Source organism: Phytophthora infestans, genomic scaffold (assembly GCF_000142945.1).
Source record: "Phytophthora infestans T30-4 supercont1.10 genomic scaffold, whole genome shotgun sequence".
NCBI classification, from domain to species: domain Eukaryota; phylum Oomycota; class Peronosporomycetes; order Peronosporales; family Peronosporaceae; genus Phytophthora; species Phytophthora infestans.
The window spans coordinates 2,139,439-2,153,548 of record NW_003303749.1 but is presented as its reverse complement, the minus strand read 5'-3'; the positions used below and the strand labels follow the sequence as shown (position 1 = coordinate 2,153,548).

The following is a 14,110-nucleotide window of genomic DNA, read 5'->3' as shown; positions in this document are numbered from 1 at the left end:
AGTCAATATCTTTCGATCGGTCTCTGTTTCACGGAAATTGAAAGGAAATCGCCACGAAATCACGCTGGTTTTAAACCACTTTGTGTGTGGTGAGAAAAGGTCCGTCAACGAAATGGCCGACAGAGTTCCTCAAGAAATGCGTTGACTTTCATTTGCTGCCATCAATTGAGAAGGAGACGTCACAAGGAAAGCTACAAAACAATGGGTCGAAAGTGAATGAACGTAGTAACCTGAAAGGAAGCCTAATCTAAAGATGTCTAGGACTTAATCTGAAGATGTCTAGGGCTTTTCAGTCTTTCTTGAACCACGAGGAGATTTTCGACGTAATTTTTGCCTTCAGAGCGTTCTCATCCTTGCTCGACTCCACAGCCTCGTCCACGACATCCACAACGGAGCTTGGGGCACCCAGGTAGCGCTCTTCGAAGGAGCCAATACCGGGTACAATGTGGCCTTCATTGTTACGCCTCGAGTCAAAGGACGCGGTCACCAAGCGAGCGTCATCGAAAGCCTAGTCATAATCCCAGAATAAGTAAAAAATATTATGCACAAGTAACAAACTCGTAGCAAACCTTGCAAAAGCCATCTGCAGCTTCGGGACAAGTGACAAGAGTCACCACTGTAATTTTCTCTTCTTCAACACCTTGTTGCATCAAAAGCTGCCACCGTGTCATTAGCAAAAAAACTCCAATAGCGAATAAGCGATCGTACATGAATAACTTTGTCAATTTGGGAGACGGAGGCTAGTTCCGGCAGCAGTAGCAGCACTTCGTGGCCATCTAGATCTTCTGGAAGACTGGCCTTGGCGATCTGATCATTTAAAATACACTTTGTTAACCAAAGGCTTCGATTAACACGCTAACGAGTTCCCTTGTTACCTTGTTACCGCCCTTTGCGGCCTCTTGCACCAAAATCTCACCATACTTGGCGTCATACGGTAGGGAAGTACGGAGAACTTGCGACAAACTGCATATTGACACAGTGAGTCAAAACACGCCAGCTCCCAAAGCATGCAACTCCTTCAACTCACCCCTTTTGGGCCTCCGGGTTCACGGCAATGCTGATACCGCACACCTTCACGTCGTCCTCAAACACGAGACCTTCCGCTTTATAGCCACGCGGTGTTGTCACGACAGCCTACACAGACACGTCCAATGTCAGTCAGATACTGGAAGCAACACAGATAGTAATCAACTGGCACCTCTTCGTCGTTCGGGAGCTCCGTAAGCGCCAGGTCCAACGTCGAGCGCAGCACCCCGTTCGCGTCATGAGTGAACTTGGCACCTTTCCGTACGTACAGTAAGCAACTAGAGCGACAGTGTTCTTGTGTCGTTGCAGTGAACTCACCAGCGTTCTCGTAGTCGCGGATCCTCGTCATACCGAGCTGGATCAACTCGCTCTCCAGGTCCAGTACTACCACGTTCTCGTGCTGCAACCAATGACAATAAGCCTCCAAGTACTTAAATATTCAAGCAAGTAAACGCTGCAGCCAACCTGAGCTTTCCAGAGCTCGAGACGGACTCCTCGCCCCAGTGCTTCACTGCAGACACAAATTCGAGCGTAATCTCATGGCCATCTTCTCTACTTCTTATTATTTTTCTGGTCTCCGTACCCACTGGCGTACACACGCTGCTCCGCATGCGCTTCCTGCTGTGGAAGCAGCATGGGGGCGCCCATGAGCGCCGCCACGCCCAGCTTCGCGTGGCTCCGCACAGTTCGTAGAAACATTTTTTTTTCGTTTAATCGATAATGACGATAAGTCAGGATCCACCACAACTAAACGACGCCTTTTAATTGGTTAAAAATATCAGCTTCAACTAAAATGTAGCCATGTTGCTTGAAGAGTCACGGGTTGACACTATTGCTGATTATTAGGAGACCATGTTGAAGCGAGGCTCACGGACGGATGGATCTTCCAGACGCAACAGATGGACCGAAAGCGCGTCAGAGAGGGATGTGACTCCACGATCTCGTTCTTCATCGCCCCGACCGACGCGAAGGAAGACGAGGAAGAGCAATGCAAGTGCCTGGGACTCGACCGATGAGGCCGCGCAGAAGAAGAAAGACAGGATTAAGAAGGCAGGAAGGATGAAGCGAGCTCCATTACTAGACCACTCGATTGTGGAGGCAGTATACAGCGCCATGGCGGGGCAAGCACAGCGACGTGCGAGTCGACATTGGCTCGAATTGCTCGCAAAGTACGAGGAAGAAAAACGACCAGGCGTGATCAAAGCCGACAAGTTTACGAGGTGTTTGAACAAGATGAAGATCCAGTTGGACAATCGGGAAGACTACGAATCGCTTGCGGACTGTTTTAAGGTAATAGATGGGACTGGAGACGACAGTGACAACAATAGAGAGCGAGTGACCCAACTCGTCGACTACGCGGCATTTGTTGACTTTGCATGCAACGTTCGAGACTCAGAAAAGCTGAGCGAAATTGCCGATTCATTGCGTGATAGCATCTCAAAGTACGACGGAAAAAAACAGTCGTCATCTTCCTATAACTTGGCTACAGGACTGGAAAAACTCGATCGCCATAAAAGAGGGTGGATCACTTCCACGCAGTTCGAGCGAGTTTTTCGGCGAGAGGACCAAGGACCATCGTTTGATCTAACTGCATCACAAATTAACACTCTTGTGGATCGCTTTGAGTACGAGTACGAGAAGCAGCAACTTGGTATCGACTACATGCAGTTTGCGCAATGGCTACAGCCACTTCTTCATCTTGACGTGAAAAAAGTCCACAAACGGGTAAAGTTGCTGATCGAAAACGCCGGATTGAAACATGGTTGGAAACTAGATGAGGTTTTTAAAGCTATGGATGATGATAGAAACGGAGAGATCGATGCGGTGGAGTTGAAGGAAGCTCTGTTAGAAATGGGTCTTCCCCTGACAGACGCTCAGATTCGATGCTTGGCGGACGAATACGATGTCGACGGAGACGGTAAGATCCAGTACAATGAGTTCATATCTTTATTCACCTCGTCCGCTAAGAAACGAGCAGAGATTAAGAAGAAAAAAGGAGATAACCAGAGTGATACGGGTAGCACCACGGACCTAGCTAAAACCAGGAGAAACAGACCTAAACGGAATGTCCGGAACTCGTTTAGCTGGGGAATCAGCAAGGCGTTTGCACGGAAACAAGCTGCAAAGGGTGACAGCAGGAGGAGCATCACCGACAGACGACGTGCGAGAGATGAAGCTTCAGCGTCTTCAGAGGAAGGCAGTAGTGACGCAGCTTTAAAGAGAAAGCCGCGAAGACACCAACTGCGAGATGAAACTTCCAGTGAAAAGGAGACGACTGAGAAACAGACAACCAAGAAGCGAAGAAGCAGGAATCAACTCTCGGATACCGAGGAAGCCAAACGTGAGAGTAGTTATGCCTCGGATAACCACAACCGGCCCAGTTCTAAATCCAAATCAAGACGCGAAGTGGTTAGCAAACGAGCTGTTCGTTTATCCTCCACCGAAACCGAGCAAGAGGATTCAGCTCGTAAACAAAGAAAGAGACGAGAAAGTCGAGTCAAACGCAAGGTTAGGGAGCGGACTACAACTGCTACATTTAGAAGCGACGAGGAAAGGAAAGCACAAGACAGCACTTCTGACGCCCCCAAACGCCCCAGGAGAAGCGAAAAAAGCTTAAGAAAAGCGCCGAAAAGAGGTCGTAGTCGGAGGTCGGCTTCACGATCAGGTCCTCACTCTCGCAGCCGTCAGAGATTAACGCAACGACACTCACCTCGCCGTCGTGCCACGTTGAGTCCCAGGCGAAAACGTCGGGTCAGTCGATCACGGTCGGTGCGAATGCGACGAGCTACGCGTAGCAATGCTGCGTATAGTAGCGAAGACGACAACAACGCTGGTCTCTCGGACAAGAACGACTCGTCATCCGGTCTGGATGTTGGTCAGCTTCGCCGACTCCAGAAAGCAAGAGGACCACGCACTATCCGTCGACGCAGCTACGTCCCGAGTGTTTATGGTGACGAGACGGATGAAGAACCGGAAGAAAATGGCTGGGATGACTCCGAGAACAGTGAGAACGAAGAGGATGGAGAAGAATGGAGTCGGTCAGATGAAGAATACCACAAACACCTCAAGCGCTCACTGCGTCGAGCGTTTGATTTCTTCGATCTGGACCAGACTTCGACGATCGACAAACGCGAGCTTAGTCACGTGCTACGAGCGTTAGGTCACGAGTTCACGTCGAAAGAACTGGAAGCTGAAATGGCGAGTGTTGACCTGGATCGGAATGGACAACTGGACTTCCACGAGTTTGTGACGTTCGTCAAGAAGCAGCTCGCTCAGAAAACGTATTTATTGTCGCAACAACGCGAGATGGAGATCCGCCAGTCCTTCCAGTCTCTCGATACCGACAAGAACGGAGCTCTGGACGAGCAAGAGTTCGAGTATTTGGTCTACAAAGTGCTGCAAGTGGAACTGTCAATCGAGGAGCAAGCTGCTCTGCTGGATTTCGTCGACAAAGACGCCGATGGCTTGATCAGTGAAGAGGAATTTATTGCCTTCATGAAGGAGCTGGAGAGTCTGCAGCGTAAAAACAGTGGCAAAGGTGGCTGGAGGAAGCAGAGAGAGTTCATCGATTCTCTCGACGGCATCTCTCAGCTGGCCTACTCTGCAATGAAGAAGCTTGTGCGTGGAGCTCCCATGGACATTGACCGCAGTCTGCTCATGTTTTTCGGCATTCCTTCCAACTTCCGTCCAGCGATCTCGTCTGCCGCGACGTGTCGGACACTGAAGCGCAACACGATGGAGCATGTGCTGTCATTCCCTTCACCGCAGACTATCGAGGCTTTGGCTTTGGACACCCGAGTGAGCGATAAGAAGTCGTGGTTTACACTGAATCGCCTTGATACCAACAGCGAAGAGTATCGAATGCTACAGATAGCGGAGAGTGTCGAGGCACAAGCGGTTGTATCTCTCAAGAGAGCAGCGGGAGTGCCCAAGCCTTTTGACACGAGGGAAGATGACGTTGTGAAGCGCTGTGTTCACGTGTGTTTGTTCCAAGAGCAAGAAGAGAGTTCTGCTACTGGTAGACGTAAAAAAGAGGTCAAGATAAAAGCAGGCAAGGGAGTTTCTGGCTTTGTGGTGGGTAATGTGCACGAGATCCCCGTGTATTGGCATCAGGGTGAAGAGGACGTGTGGGAATTCTCAAAGAAATCCACCAAGCAAGACAAGTACAAGTTCCTCGTGCGTACGAACGCGGTGAACGACCATTTGTACTTGCTTGTGGAGTTTATTGTGCATCTCAGGTTAAGTCCTGAAGAGCATCAGGCGAAGAAGAAGCGCTCAAAACGAAGGATACCAGCTCAAGACCGAGATGGGAGCGATGACGAGACGAGTGTCGACGCAGAAACTCGAGAGATGGTGTGCTGCTGGTGCAAGATTCCAGCTCGACAGCTATTGGCTAAACGCTCTGGAATTTTACGTCGGAAGGAGAAATTGTGGGGTGGCACAGCGAATGCCCCGGTGGATATCGAGCAGGATGAACTACTGCGGCGACGAACTGGCTGGCGGGCGTTCACGAATATGTTCACGAAGCCATCTCCTCCACTCATGGGCATCAAGAGCGTTCCTATTGACTTTTTGTCAGAAGATCTGCAGCTTTTCGTTCGGAAAATGCCGCCAATTGTGATAGCACCGTTCGTGTCGCTGCCGATCCTGGCCGAGTACATGACTCTTGTGAGGAAAACCCTCGCCTGTGTTACCAGCTCCTCTTCAGGTAGGACTTATAAACCATATCACTGTACGCGAAACATCATATCGTAACATCGATTTGCTGCAGTTATGACATGCGAACCTGCGCTTAAACTGCTGCCGAAAATCGTCGACGACCACGTCGCGCTGTCAATTTTTCGCAAAGCTTTCGACTCGGAAGTGGCAGGAATGAAGACCGGTGAGGTGAGTGAACAAGTGTCACACTAATTGATCTCCAACTTAAACCCAACCTATTTGTTTTTGCAGGAGCGGCAGCTGAAGTTCGAGCAGCTTGTGCTGCGTATGTGGCCGTCGTTCGTGCACTGGCAGGAGCGTCTCCCTCCTTCGCTCCTACCTCCAGTCAAACTACCCGGCTTGCCCCCCAATGCCAGAGCACCAGATAGTGTTCCACCGAAAGGCGTATCGGCTTCTATCTCCACCACCGATGAAGAAGATCCTCTAGTGGCGGCCCAAATGAGACTCAACTTGCTACAGAAAACAGCAGCAGGGTACGTTTTCTGTTCTTACCCTTCGGTTAGGCGACTTCCAGTGGCTTCACTGACGTTGTTCCTTATAGCAAACTTCGCCTGCAAGACGTCCGCGTGACGTCCACGCCATTCCACGTGCGCGAAGTTGCCTTCCGCCGTTTGTTGTAGTTGCCTTTATGTAAGCAACATAAATGTATCCATTTCATTTATTCTGTACTCATGTTGTTTCAGCTAATCGCTGCAGTGTATCCATCGCACATAAAACGTGTGGCCATGATGTCATCTTCGAGCCATGCGTGTCACTCGCCGCATTCGAAGACTTGCCGAAGCGTGGATCGTGTTTCGCTATCGAGCAGCAGAGCAGAGCATGGAGATACTGCGTGGCCCCGTGGACGGCATCGCCCTAAGCGAGAACTTCCCTGTTGATGGATTCCGCCTCATGGTGGCGCTTGCGGGTTGCAGCCTCATCGCACCGCTCATCCACCTCACACGCGGCGAGACATCTCGTACGATCATGGCTACATCAGATGCAGACTATTTTCTTGTTTGGTGACGTCAAATTTGTGCATTAGGTCACTTGTTCAATGTTGCGGTGGGACTATTCGCCGGCGTCTTCGTGTTCGACTTGGCCGTGTTGCACACTATCGGGACGGCCGTTGTTGTGTATTTGCTCATGATGGTGGCTCCAAGGTGAGGCAGACATAGCACTAACATTTGTGTTTTATATAAAATACTAATTTCTTAAATTATTTTTTTAATTCCAGGAAGCTTGTGGGGCGCATTGTGCTGCCGCTGCTGTTGGCGTACCTCGTGGCGATGTGAGTGAGGCAACTTACAATGTCAAAATGCTAGCTAATTCTATGTTTTTGTATTTTTTTAGTCACTATTACCGTGAATTCTACAGCCCAGACATTGTGTGGGACTCGGCCCAAATGATCCTAACGCTTAAGCTCAGCAGCGTCGCGATCAACTACAGTGACGGCGGGCTGCCCACGGAGAAGAAGACGCCCACAATGCTTAAGAACGAGCTGCAAGAAATCCCAGAGCTGATCCCGTACTTTGGTAGGTGACGTTTCTTTCTATCCAAGATCTCAACTTTGGACTAAATTGATGTACTGTACAGGCTTCGTTTTCTTCTTCCCGACCTACTTGGCTGGTCCTGCGTTCGAGTACAAGGACTACATTTACTGGATGAAGGACGTTCGCGTTGCTCCTTTCATGGTCCATCTCCGCAATCTCGTCGTCCTTGTGGTGCGTTGCTTAGTTTCCTCTACTCTGCTAGCTGTCGGGTGCTAAATTTTGATTTATATTTATGATATCGTAGATTTCCGCTGCTGGTTTCTTCGTCTCGCTCCAATTCCCCGTCGAGGAAATCGACTCCCCCGACTTCTTCCCGAAATCGTCGTGGGCTGTGCGCTGCCTCCGTATGTGCATCCCTGTCGTGTTGTTCCGTTTCCGCTACGTACGTGTCTTCTTGCTGCATGTTATGTATCGTTGCTGATTGTGTGACACACAGTATCTGGCCTGGTCGCTGGCCGAGGCGGCGAGTGCTGCTGCGGGCGTGGGCTACGTGCAAGCTACTGGAAAATGGTGCGTAGCCATCCCACTGTACTCTCTACCTATGACGTGCTGAAGCTCTAGACGTGTCCATAGGAACGGCATCACGAACAACGATCTCCTGTGTGTGGAGCTTCCGACGAATTTCCGAGTGGCCATCAACAGCTGGAACATTGGAGTTGCGCGCTGGATTAACACTTGTACGTCAAAGGATCACCATGAGGGCTGCAAATTACACTCTTGACTCACCAAGAGAGTGTCTTCCTCTGCAGACATTTACCAGCGCGTCGGTCTGACCAAGTCTGGGAAGTCCACGATGCTCTCCACGATGGCGTCATTCTTTGTCAGCGCTCTGTGGCATGTGAGTTCAATGATCTAACCGCAATGCACTGCTGTACAGTAGAATACTGACTTTACTATTGAATCACCGTAGGGACTGTCGCCTGGTTACTACCTGTTCTTCCTCTTGGGTGGCATCTACATCGAAGTTGGCAAGCGTGAGTCTCTCCGTGTATAGTGTATCCTCTGTTTGCGTATACTGACGTATTGTTGCCAACGTTGCTAGAACTTCGTCGTCGTCTGCGTCCATACTTCCACTACACGGAGGACCGTAAGGCTCACTCGCATGCCATTTTCCTCTCGTACTTTAGCGGCACGTCTCATCCACTGGCCTTCTTGTACGACATCTCGGGCATGTTCTTCACGTGGGTGGCGATGCAGTACGCTGGTGTCGCCTTCGAGATCCTGGACGTGCGTCGTTGCCTCGCCATTTGGAGCTCGTGGTACTTCCTCCCGCACCTTGTGAGCATCGGCTTGCTGGTTTTCTTTAACCTCTTCCCGCAACGTCGCTCCACTCCCACCGACAAGAAGACGCAGTAACAAGTCATCCGAAGTGCCGAGTCAATAGATCCATGCCTCTGTCAACGCATTTTTTTTTCTCACCATGTGTCCTCGTATGAGATTGAGCAGGTAGAAGAATTATTTTTACAGTTTTCAGTGCTGGTAGACGTCCAAGTTTATCAGAGCAGTTACCGTTTCCATCGTGGCTGCTTTCAAGTTGATCTGGTCTTCGCAGCTTCTGGCATTCCTATCACCGGCTTAGCCCGTCGTCAATGTGGCGAAGCTAACTGCTTGTCAGTCTGTCCTGAGTCCCATCGCAGTCTCAGTAGATTGTTCCAAGTGCATACGACGTATGCTGTAGGCGGTCTGAATCATGTCTGGATTTCGCCACCGCCGCCATCGGATGGCCAACCCGCCCCGAAATGGCCGTGCGTTATGGGGCGCACTCAAGAGGAACTTACCAGCATATGTTGGACGACGAAGACGCCACGCACGACGACTACTGAAACCTCGTTATTTTATCGACCCGGAAGCTCCAGCCAAGAGGATGTGGGACTTGCTGCTCACTTTTCTCGTGCTGTACACCACACTGGTGGTGCCATTTCGCGTGTGCTTCCAGGTCGAAGCAGTAGACGGCTTTGCAGTCATCGAAGCGATGATGGACGTAGCGTTCTTCGTCGACATCGTCTTTAACTTCATCACCGGTCTCCAATTACCGTCCGGAGAAGTTGCCTACAGCTTCAAAATTATCGTCAAGGCGTATCTGCGTGGCTGGTTCACTGTTGACTTCTTCTCGACGCTCCCGTTCGAGTCGCTTGCCAAGCTGTTCGGGGTTGGGAACAACGCACATGCTGCGCTTCTATCGGCAAAGCTACTGCGTGGTCTTAAAGTACTTCGATTGTTCAAGCTCGCACGGATACGCCGACTGGGCAAAGTGTTCGCTAACCTCGAAGACGCAGTCTACACGAACCAGAGTCTCATTTCGCTCGCCAAACTAGCTCTCACTATGCTCTTCATCGCCCATCTCGTGGCTTGTTTGTGGTACGCTGTGGGGAGAACCGACTCGGGCGAATCCTGGCTGATCAGTATTTCGCTTGACCCAGCGGGTGTTGTGACTGATACCGACTCGCTGCAGTATGTCAGGTCCATGTATTGGGCTATCGTCACTATGGTACGTTATTTATCGTGGCGTGTAAAATGTTTGTACTAAAGTTTTAGTTGTTGCAGACGACGATCGGATATGGAGATATTGTGGCACATAGCAACAATGAAAGATTGCTGAATATCGCTGTCATGGCGGTGGGGGTGTCCTTCTTTGGGTATGTTATTGGCACAATCTCGACCTTGGTGACGAACTTGGACGTAGCTGCTGCTCGGTATGATGAACGGATGACGGTTGTCAAGGAATATATCATCTCACGTCGCATGCCCAAGTACATTGGCAACAAGATCCGCCACCATTTCGAGTATTTCTACCAGAATCGCTCAGTTTTTAAGGAGCGTCGGATTCTTAAACGACTCCCGTCTGCGCTTCGGAATGAAATGGTGAGTTGAGTTATTTTATATCCATAGTAGAAGTCAGAAGCTTACGATATTTATTTTTGCTGCTTGTAGATCCACCACGTGCACTCCAAAATCGTTTCGAGTATCAAATACTTTGTTCACTGTCCTGAGAGTTTAATTAGCGACATCGTCATGGCCATGCGTCCGTTTGCTGTGCTTAAGGACGAGTATATTTACGTCGAGCACGAGATCGCGGCGCATGTATTTTTCATCATAAAGGGCAAGGTCCAGCTGGTCAAGACAGTCAGACGCGGCAAGGAAGACACCCGTCTTGCCACTCTGAGTGTGGGCGATCACTTTGGCGAGGTTCGTATCTCTACCCAGTAACTCTTCGCATGACCTCTATCTTCTGATAAAATGGTGTGTTGGCAGCTCGAAGTGTACGACCATGACCATGGCAACGGAGTGCGTATCTGTTCAGCTGTGGCAAAGTCCTATAGTGAGCTCACTTTTCTCTCTCGGGAAGCTATTCAGAAGATCAGTACGTGTCTGCGATGTACTCGCTGTTCCTCATTAACTGGTTTAACGTGTAGTTTTTCTCTAGGTGTCAGCTGGCCCGAAGTTATTAAACATTTCCGTGAAACTGCAGCGACGATCGCCAGCAGCATGTGGCGACGTGTGGATCCTTCAGTGTTCGACACATCCCTCAAGCCCGTCCCGCTCGTTCCTGTGTACCACAAAAGTGTCGATATCACGGATGTGGTGGCCAAGACTTCGATCATGAACAGCAAAGTTCGACCCGCTCGCATCGCCCCCTTGATGCCTTCGAATGTAATCGACACGTCGTTGTCAAGACCCCAGACAATACTGGAAGAGAGTGGCGAAAGTGGAGATCAGCAGTCCAGTATGACTGAAAAAAACACTTCCTCGACTTCTTCCGATGCTGCAAGTGATCAGCCAGAGTTGACCCCTACGAGCAACCATGCGTGGCTTGCCTCTCCTGAACCATGCGACCCGCCTTCGATCCACGCTGTACATCCGCTTACAAGGCCGTTTACCTCAATCGCCCAAGGTCGTAAAGCCACACTAGAGGCACTTCCTGGCTCTCCGTCGACTAGATCAAACATCAGAGCTAAGGGAGTGACGTTCGATAGATTAGACGCTTTGGATCCCAACGACGACCAAACTGAAGACCAAGATCACGACTCTGAGCACTGCGAGGAAGGCGTTCAAGCTACCGCGTTTTCAACACCCGAGGAGCGCTATGCTCCTTCTACGATATCGACGAGTATACCGGAAAATGGACCTTTGTCAACCGAACCGGAACATCCCGACAAGAGTTTAGCTCTGCAACAACTAGCCAACCAGATTATCGAGCCCCAACCGGATGATACTCCACATGAGGGACGCGCATCCCTGGCTGGAGCGAGTAACGAGAGCGAGCTCCACGATATGATTGTCAAGATCCGAGACTCGCCACATGAACCTACCAAACGGAATCTCAAGTCGGAGCGTGTGATGCTTAGAGGAACCTACTTGTTTCATCCGCAAGAGCCCTCAATCGTGTTTTGGCAGTTCTTTGTCGGCATCGGCATTGTGTATTCGATCATCGTCGTGCCGTTTCGATTGGGGTATGACGTCGACGCCGTCGGTGGTTGGTATGTGCTTGAGATGATCATCGATGGCTTCTTTCTCGTGGACATACTACTGAATTTCCGTACCGCCTACTTTGATGACGAACGAAAACTCATTTACGACCCTCGCACCCTTTTTTGGAGATACGCTAAAGGTTGGTTCCTTCTCGATCTCATCTCCACTGTTCCTATCGACGAGCTATTCCAGTAAGTACTTTACAACTTCTTTTTTTTTAGTTATTCTTGCTAATTACGCTGTTTCTGTAGAGCTGTGGTGGGTACTTCTAACCAGACAGTCCGGCTGTTCCCTACAAAGCTCCTGAGACTCTTTCGAATCGCTCGACTACTCAAACTCACTCGGTTAATTAAGCTCAGTCGTGTCTTTGGTCGTATTCGAGATACCGTTCAGGTAAGAAGAATTCTCACTTTTATAATCTTTGGAGCTGTATTAACCTGTTTTTTTCTTATAGTTGAGTCCATCGACAGAACGGCTTTTTAAATTATTGGCAATCATGTCGATCTTTTGTCATTGGAGCGCGTGTATGTTTCACAGCGTCATGATGATTAGCGAGTCTGCGGGTTATCACAGTTGGTGCGTCGACGCTTTCTTCCCGAACGAACCTCAACTTATCGAGTGCGTCGAGCTGGTTCCTGTTGGTGATCGATACATCGCAGCTCTCTACTGGGCGTTCACCACACTTACAACCGTGGGTTATGGAGATGTCAAGCCCAGTCTCCATTCGCCGTATGAATTGGTCGTGGTGATCATCCTCGTGGTGGTAAATGCCACTGTTTTTGGTTACATTATCTCGTCGGTGATGACACTTATCCAGAATTTAGACCCAAGTGACCGTGAGTACCGATTGCTGATGACCGAGATGAAAGATTACCTGCGAGATTCTTCAGTTAGCGAGCGTCTGTGTACCAACGTCAAGATGGTAAGTCTAGCGCTGTAATACTTGGTCGTGCATCAGCTCTAACCTGACATTTTTTTCTAGCACTACCAACACCACATTGCGTGCACGAGTCTCTTCCCCGAGCAAAAGGTACGAATACTACGCTTTAAATTAACTTAAACTAGGTGCGCTAATATGCTGCTGTATCGTCCAGTTATTCGACAAGATGGCTCCGAGTTTGCGCTTTGATGTTGCTCGTCTTGTTGCCGTGGAGAATTTATTTTCAATCCCGCTGGTCACGGTCATGGAGGACTCGTTCAAAGGCTTCGTGTCGTACGCACTCTTCCTCATGAAGCCCGTTTGCATTCAGCGAGGCGAGACAGTGTGTCGTTGCGGCAGTCCAGGCACCGAGACGTTCTTTCTCGTCGAGGGCGAGTGTGATCTCTTCAACTCCAAGACAAATGTTGGTCGTATTATCAGAGAGAACTCGGTCTTCGAGCAGTACGCCTTGATGGCGCAACACCAAGAGCTCTATCGAACGGTCTCGACTGCGACGGCTCTTACGGGCAAGTGCATCCTGTACTCGCTCACTCTACAGGACTTCAAGTAAGTGCATTGTCACTTAATTATTGTCAGGGTATCTAAGCTCAAAGTAACGCTGTCGATTCGTGCTGTAGGGCTCTGGAAAACGTCTCACCAGCAGTAAGCACGTACTTTGTGAGTCAGCTGGCGTCCGTACTAGTCGCCGACGAGATGTACTCGCTACTGCCACACCAAAAGACCAACGTTCAGCTCGCATTGCTGCGTGGTCAAAACTTCCGATCCGTGGCAGAGCAGACTCGCGGCAGAGTGAAGCTCAAGGATCTCGGTCGAGTGGCCATGGCGAATCTCTACAAGCGACGAGGTAGCGAGTGGTCTCCCGATCTTCTGCCCAAGCAACTTCAGATGTTCGCGGAGAAGGAGCGAGCGAGTGGGGCTACAGTGGCAAGTGCTGTGAACGCCATCGCCAATCGCCAATCGGAATGCGAGCACATCGACGAGTCGTCCACCGCCTCAACTATCGAACACAACGGGGAATCCGATAGCAACTTGCTTTACAGCACGATGCAGTCGACCAGCGACGCGCCTGAGACCTCGGAACGCACCAACTCCAGAAGAACTCAAATTGTACACGTCATCTAACACTTCGAATAACTACAGTAGATCTTCTTGGGAGTAGGGGTATTTTTTTTCAATGTAAGTTTTGCGCTATGCTCCAACTATTAATACACCTTTGCCTGACAGCAGTGTAGAGTGTCTCGTAATGAAGGATTTGTCAGTAACTCCTAACAACCAGGGCGGCGGATCTTCATATACATCCTCTCTCTAGAATTGTTTTGGGTAAGCCTGATTTTGAGGACAAGCTAGTTACTATTGTAAGAGCGATTAGTTTGTCTAAGATCAAGCGCGAGACAACTAATCATTTTTACTACTTGGGCTGCTT

The 14,110-nt window shown here is 49.8% G+C and overlaps 5 protein-coding genes across 5 annotated transcripts; 4 read left to right on the top strand and 1 right to left on the bottom strand.

Moving 5' to 3' along the window:
• Positions 1-289: 289 nt before the first annotated feature.
• Positions 290-1,735, bottom strand: PITG_07080 (uncharacterized protein; the record flags this gene model as incomplete). Its single annotated transcript, XM_002904999.1, has 8 exons — positions 290-508; positions 709-807; positions 876-963; positions 1,028-1,134; positions 1,199-1,281; positions 1,345-1,426; positions 1,492-1,537; positions 1,610-1,735. The coding sequence occupies 8 exons, from the start codon at positions 1,723-1,725 to the stop codon at positions 290-292; spliced, it is 840 nt and encodes a 279-aa protein (XP_002905045.1).
• Positions 1,736-2,139: 404 nt separating this feature from the next.
• Positions 2,140-3,158, top strand: PITG_07079 (uncharacterized protein; the record flags this gene model as incomplete). The annotated part of the gene is made up of 2 exons (XM_002904998.1): positions 2,140-3,034; positions 3,127-3,158. The coding sequence occupies 2 exons, from the start codon at positions 2,140-2,142 to the stop codon at positions 3,156-3,158; spliced, it is 927 nt and encodes a 308-aa protein (XP_002905044.1).
• Positions 3,159-3,801: 643 nt separating this feature from the next.
• PITG_07078 (uncharacterized protein) lies at positions 3,802-6,365 on the top strand (the record flags this gene model as incomplete). Its single annotated transcript, XM_002904997.1, has 7 exons — positions 3,802-3,969; positions 4,036-5,044; positions 5,087-5,269; positions 5,333-5,734; positions 5,798-5,913; positions 5,977-6,218; positions 6,287-6,365. The coding sequence occupies 7 exons, from the start codon at positions 3,802-3,804 to the stop codon at positions 6,363-6,365; spliced, it is 2,199 nt and encodes a 732-aa protein (XP_002905043.1).
• A 161-nt stretch (positions 6,366-6,526) lies between these two features.
• Positions 6,527-8,678, top strand: PITG_07077 (lysophospholipid acyltransferase, putative; the record flags this gene model as incomplete). Its single annotated transcript, XM_002904996.1, has 11 exons — positions 6,527-6,703; positions 6,770-6,887; positions 6,962-7,015; positions 7,078-7,259; positions 7,321-7,448; positions 7,522-7,659; positions 7,714-7,787; positions 7,851-7,954; positions 8,027-8,115; positions 8,188-8,251; positions 8,320-8,678. The coding sequence occupies 11 exons, from the start codon at positions 6,565-6,567 to the stop codon at positions 8,631-8,633; spliced, it is 1,404 nt and encodes a 467-aa protein (XP_002905042.1).
• Positions 8,679-8,967: 289 nt separating this feature from the next.
• Positions 8,968-13,624, top strand: PITG_07076 (Voltage-gated Ion Channel (VIC) Superfamily; the record flags this gene model as incomplete). Its single annotated transcript, XM_002904995.1, has 13 exons — positions 8,968-9,765; positions 9,822-10,139; positions 10,209-10,463; positions 10,530-10,638; positions 10,702-10,996; positions 11,075-11,324; positions 11,475-11,938; positions 11,999-12,140; positions 12,202-12,669; positions 12,730-12,777; positions 12,842-13,233; positions 13,305-13,538; positions 13,588-13,624. 13 exons carry the CDS (start codon positions 8,968-8,970, stop codon positions 13,622-13,624), a joined length of 3,810 nt encoding a protein of 1,269 aa, XP_002905041.1.
• Between the last annotated feature and the right edge of the window lie 486 nt (positions 13,625-14,110).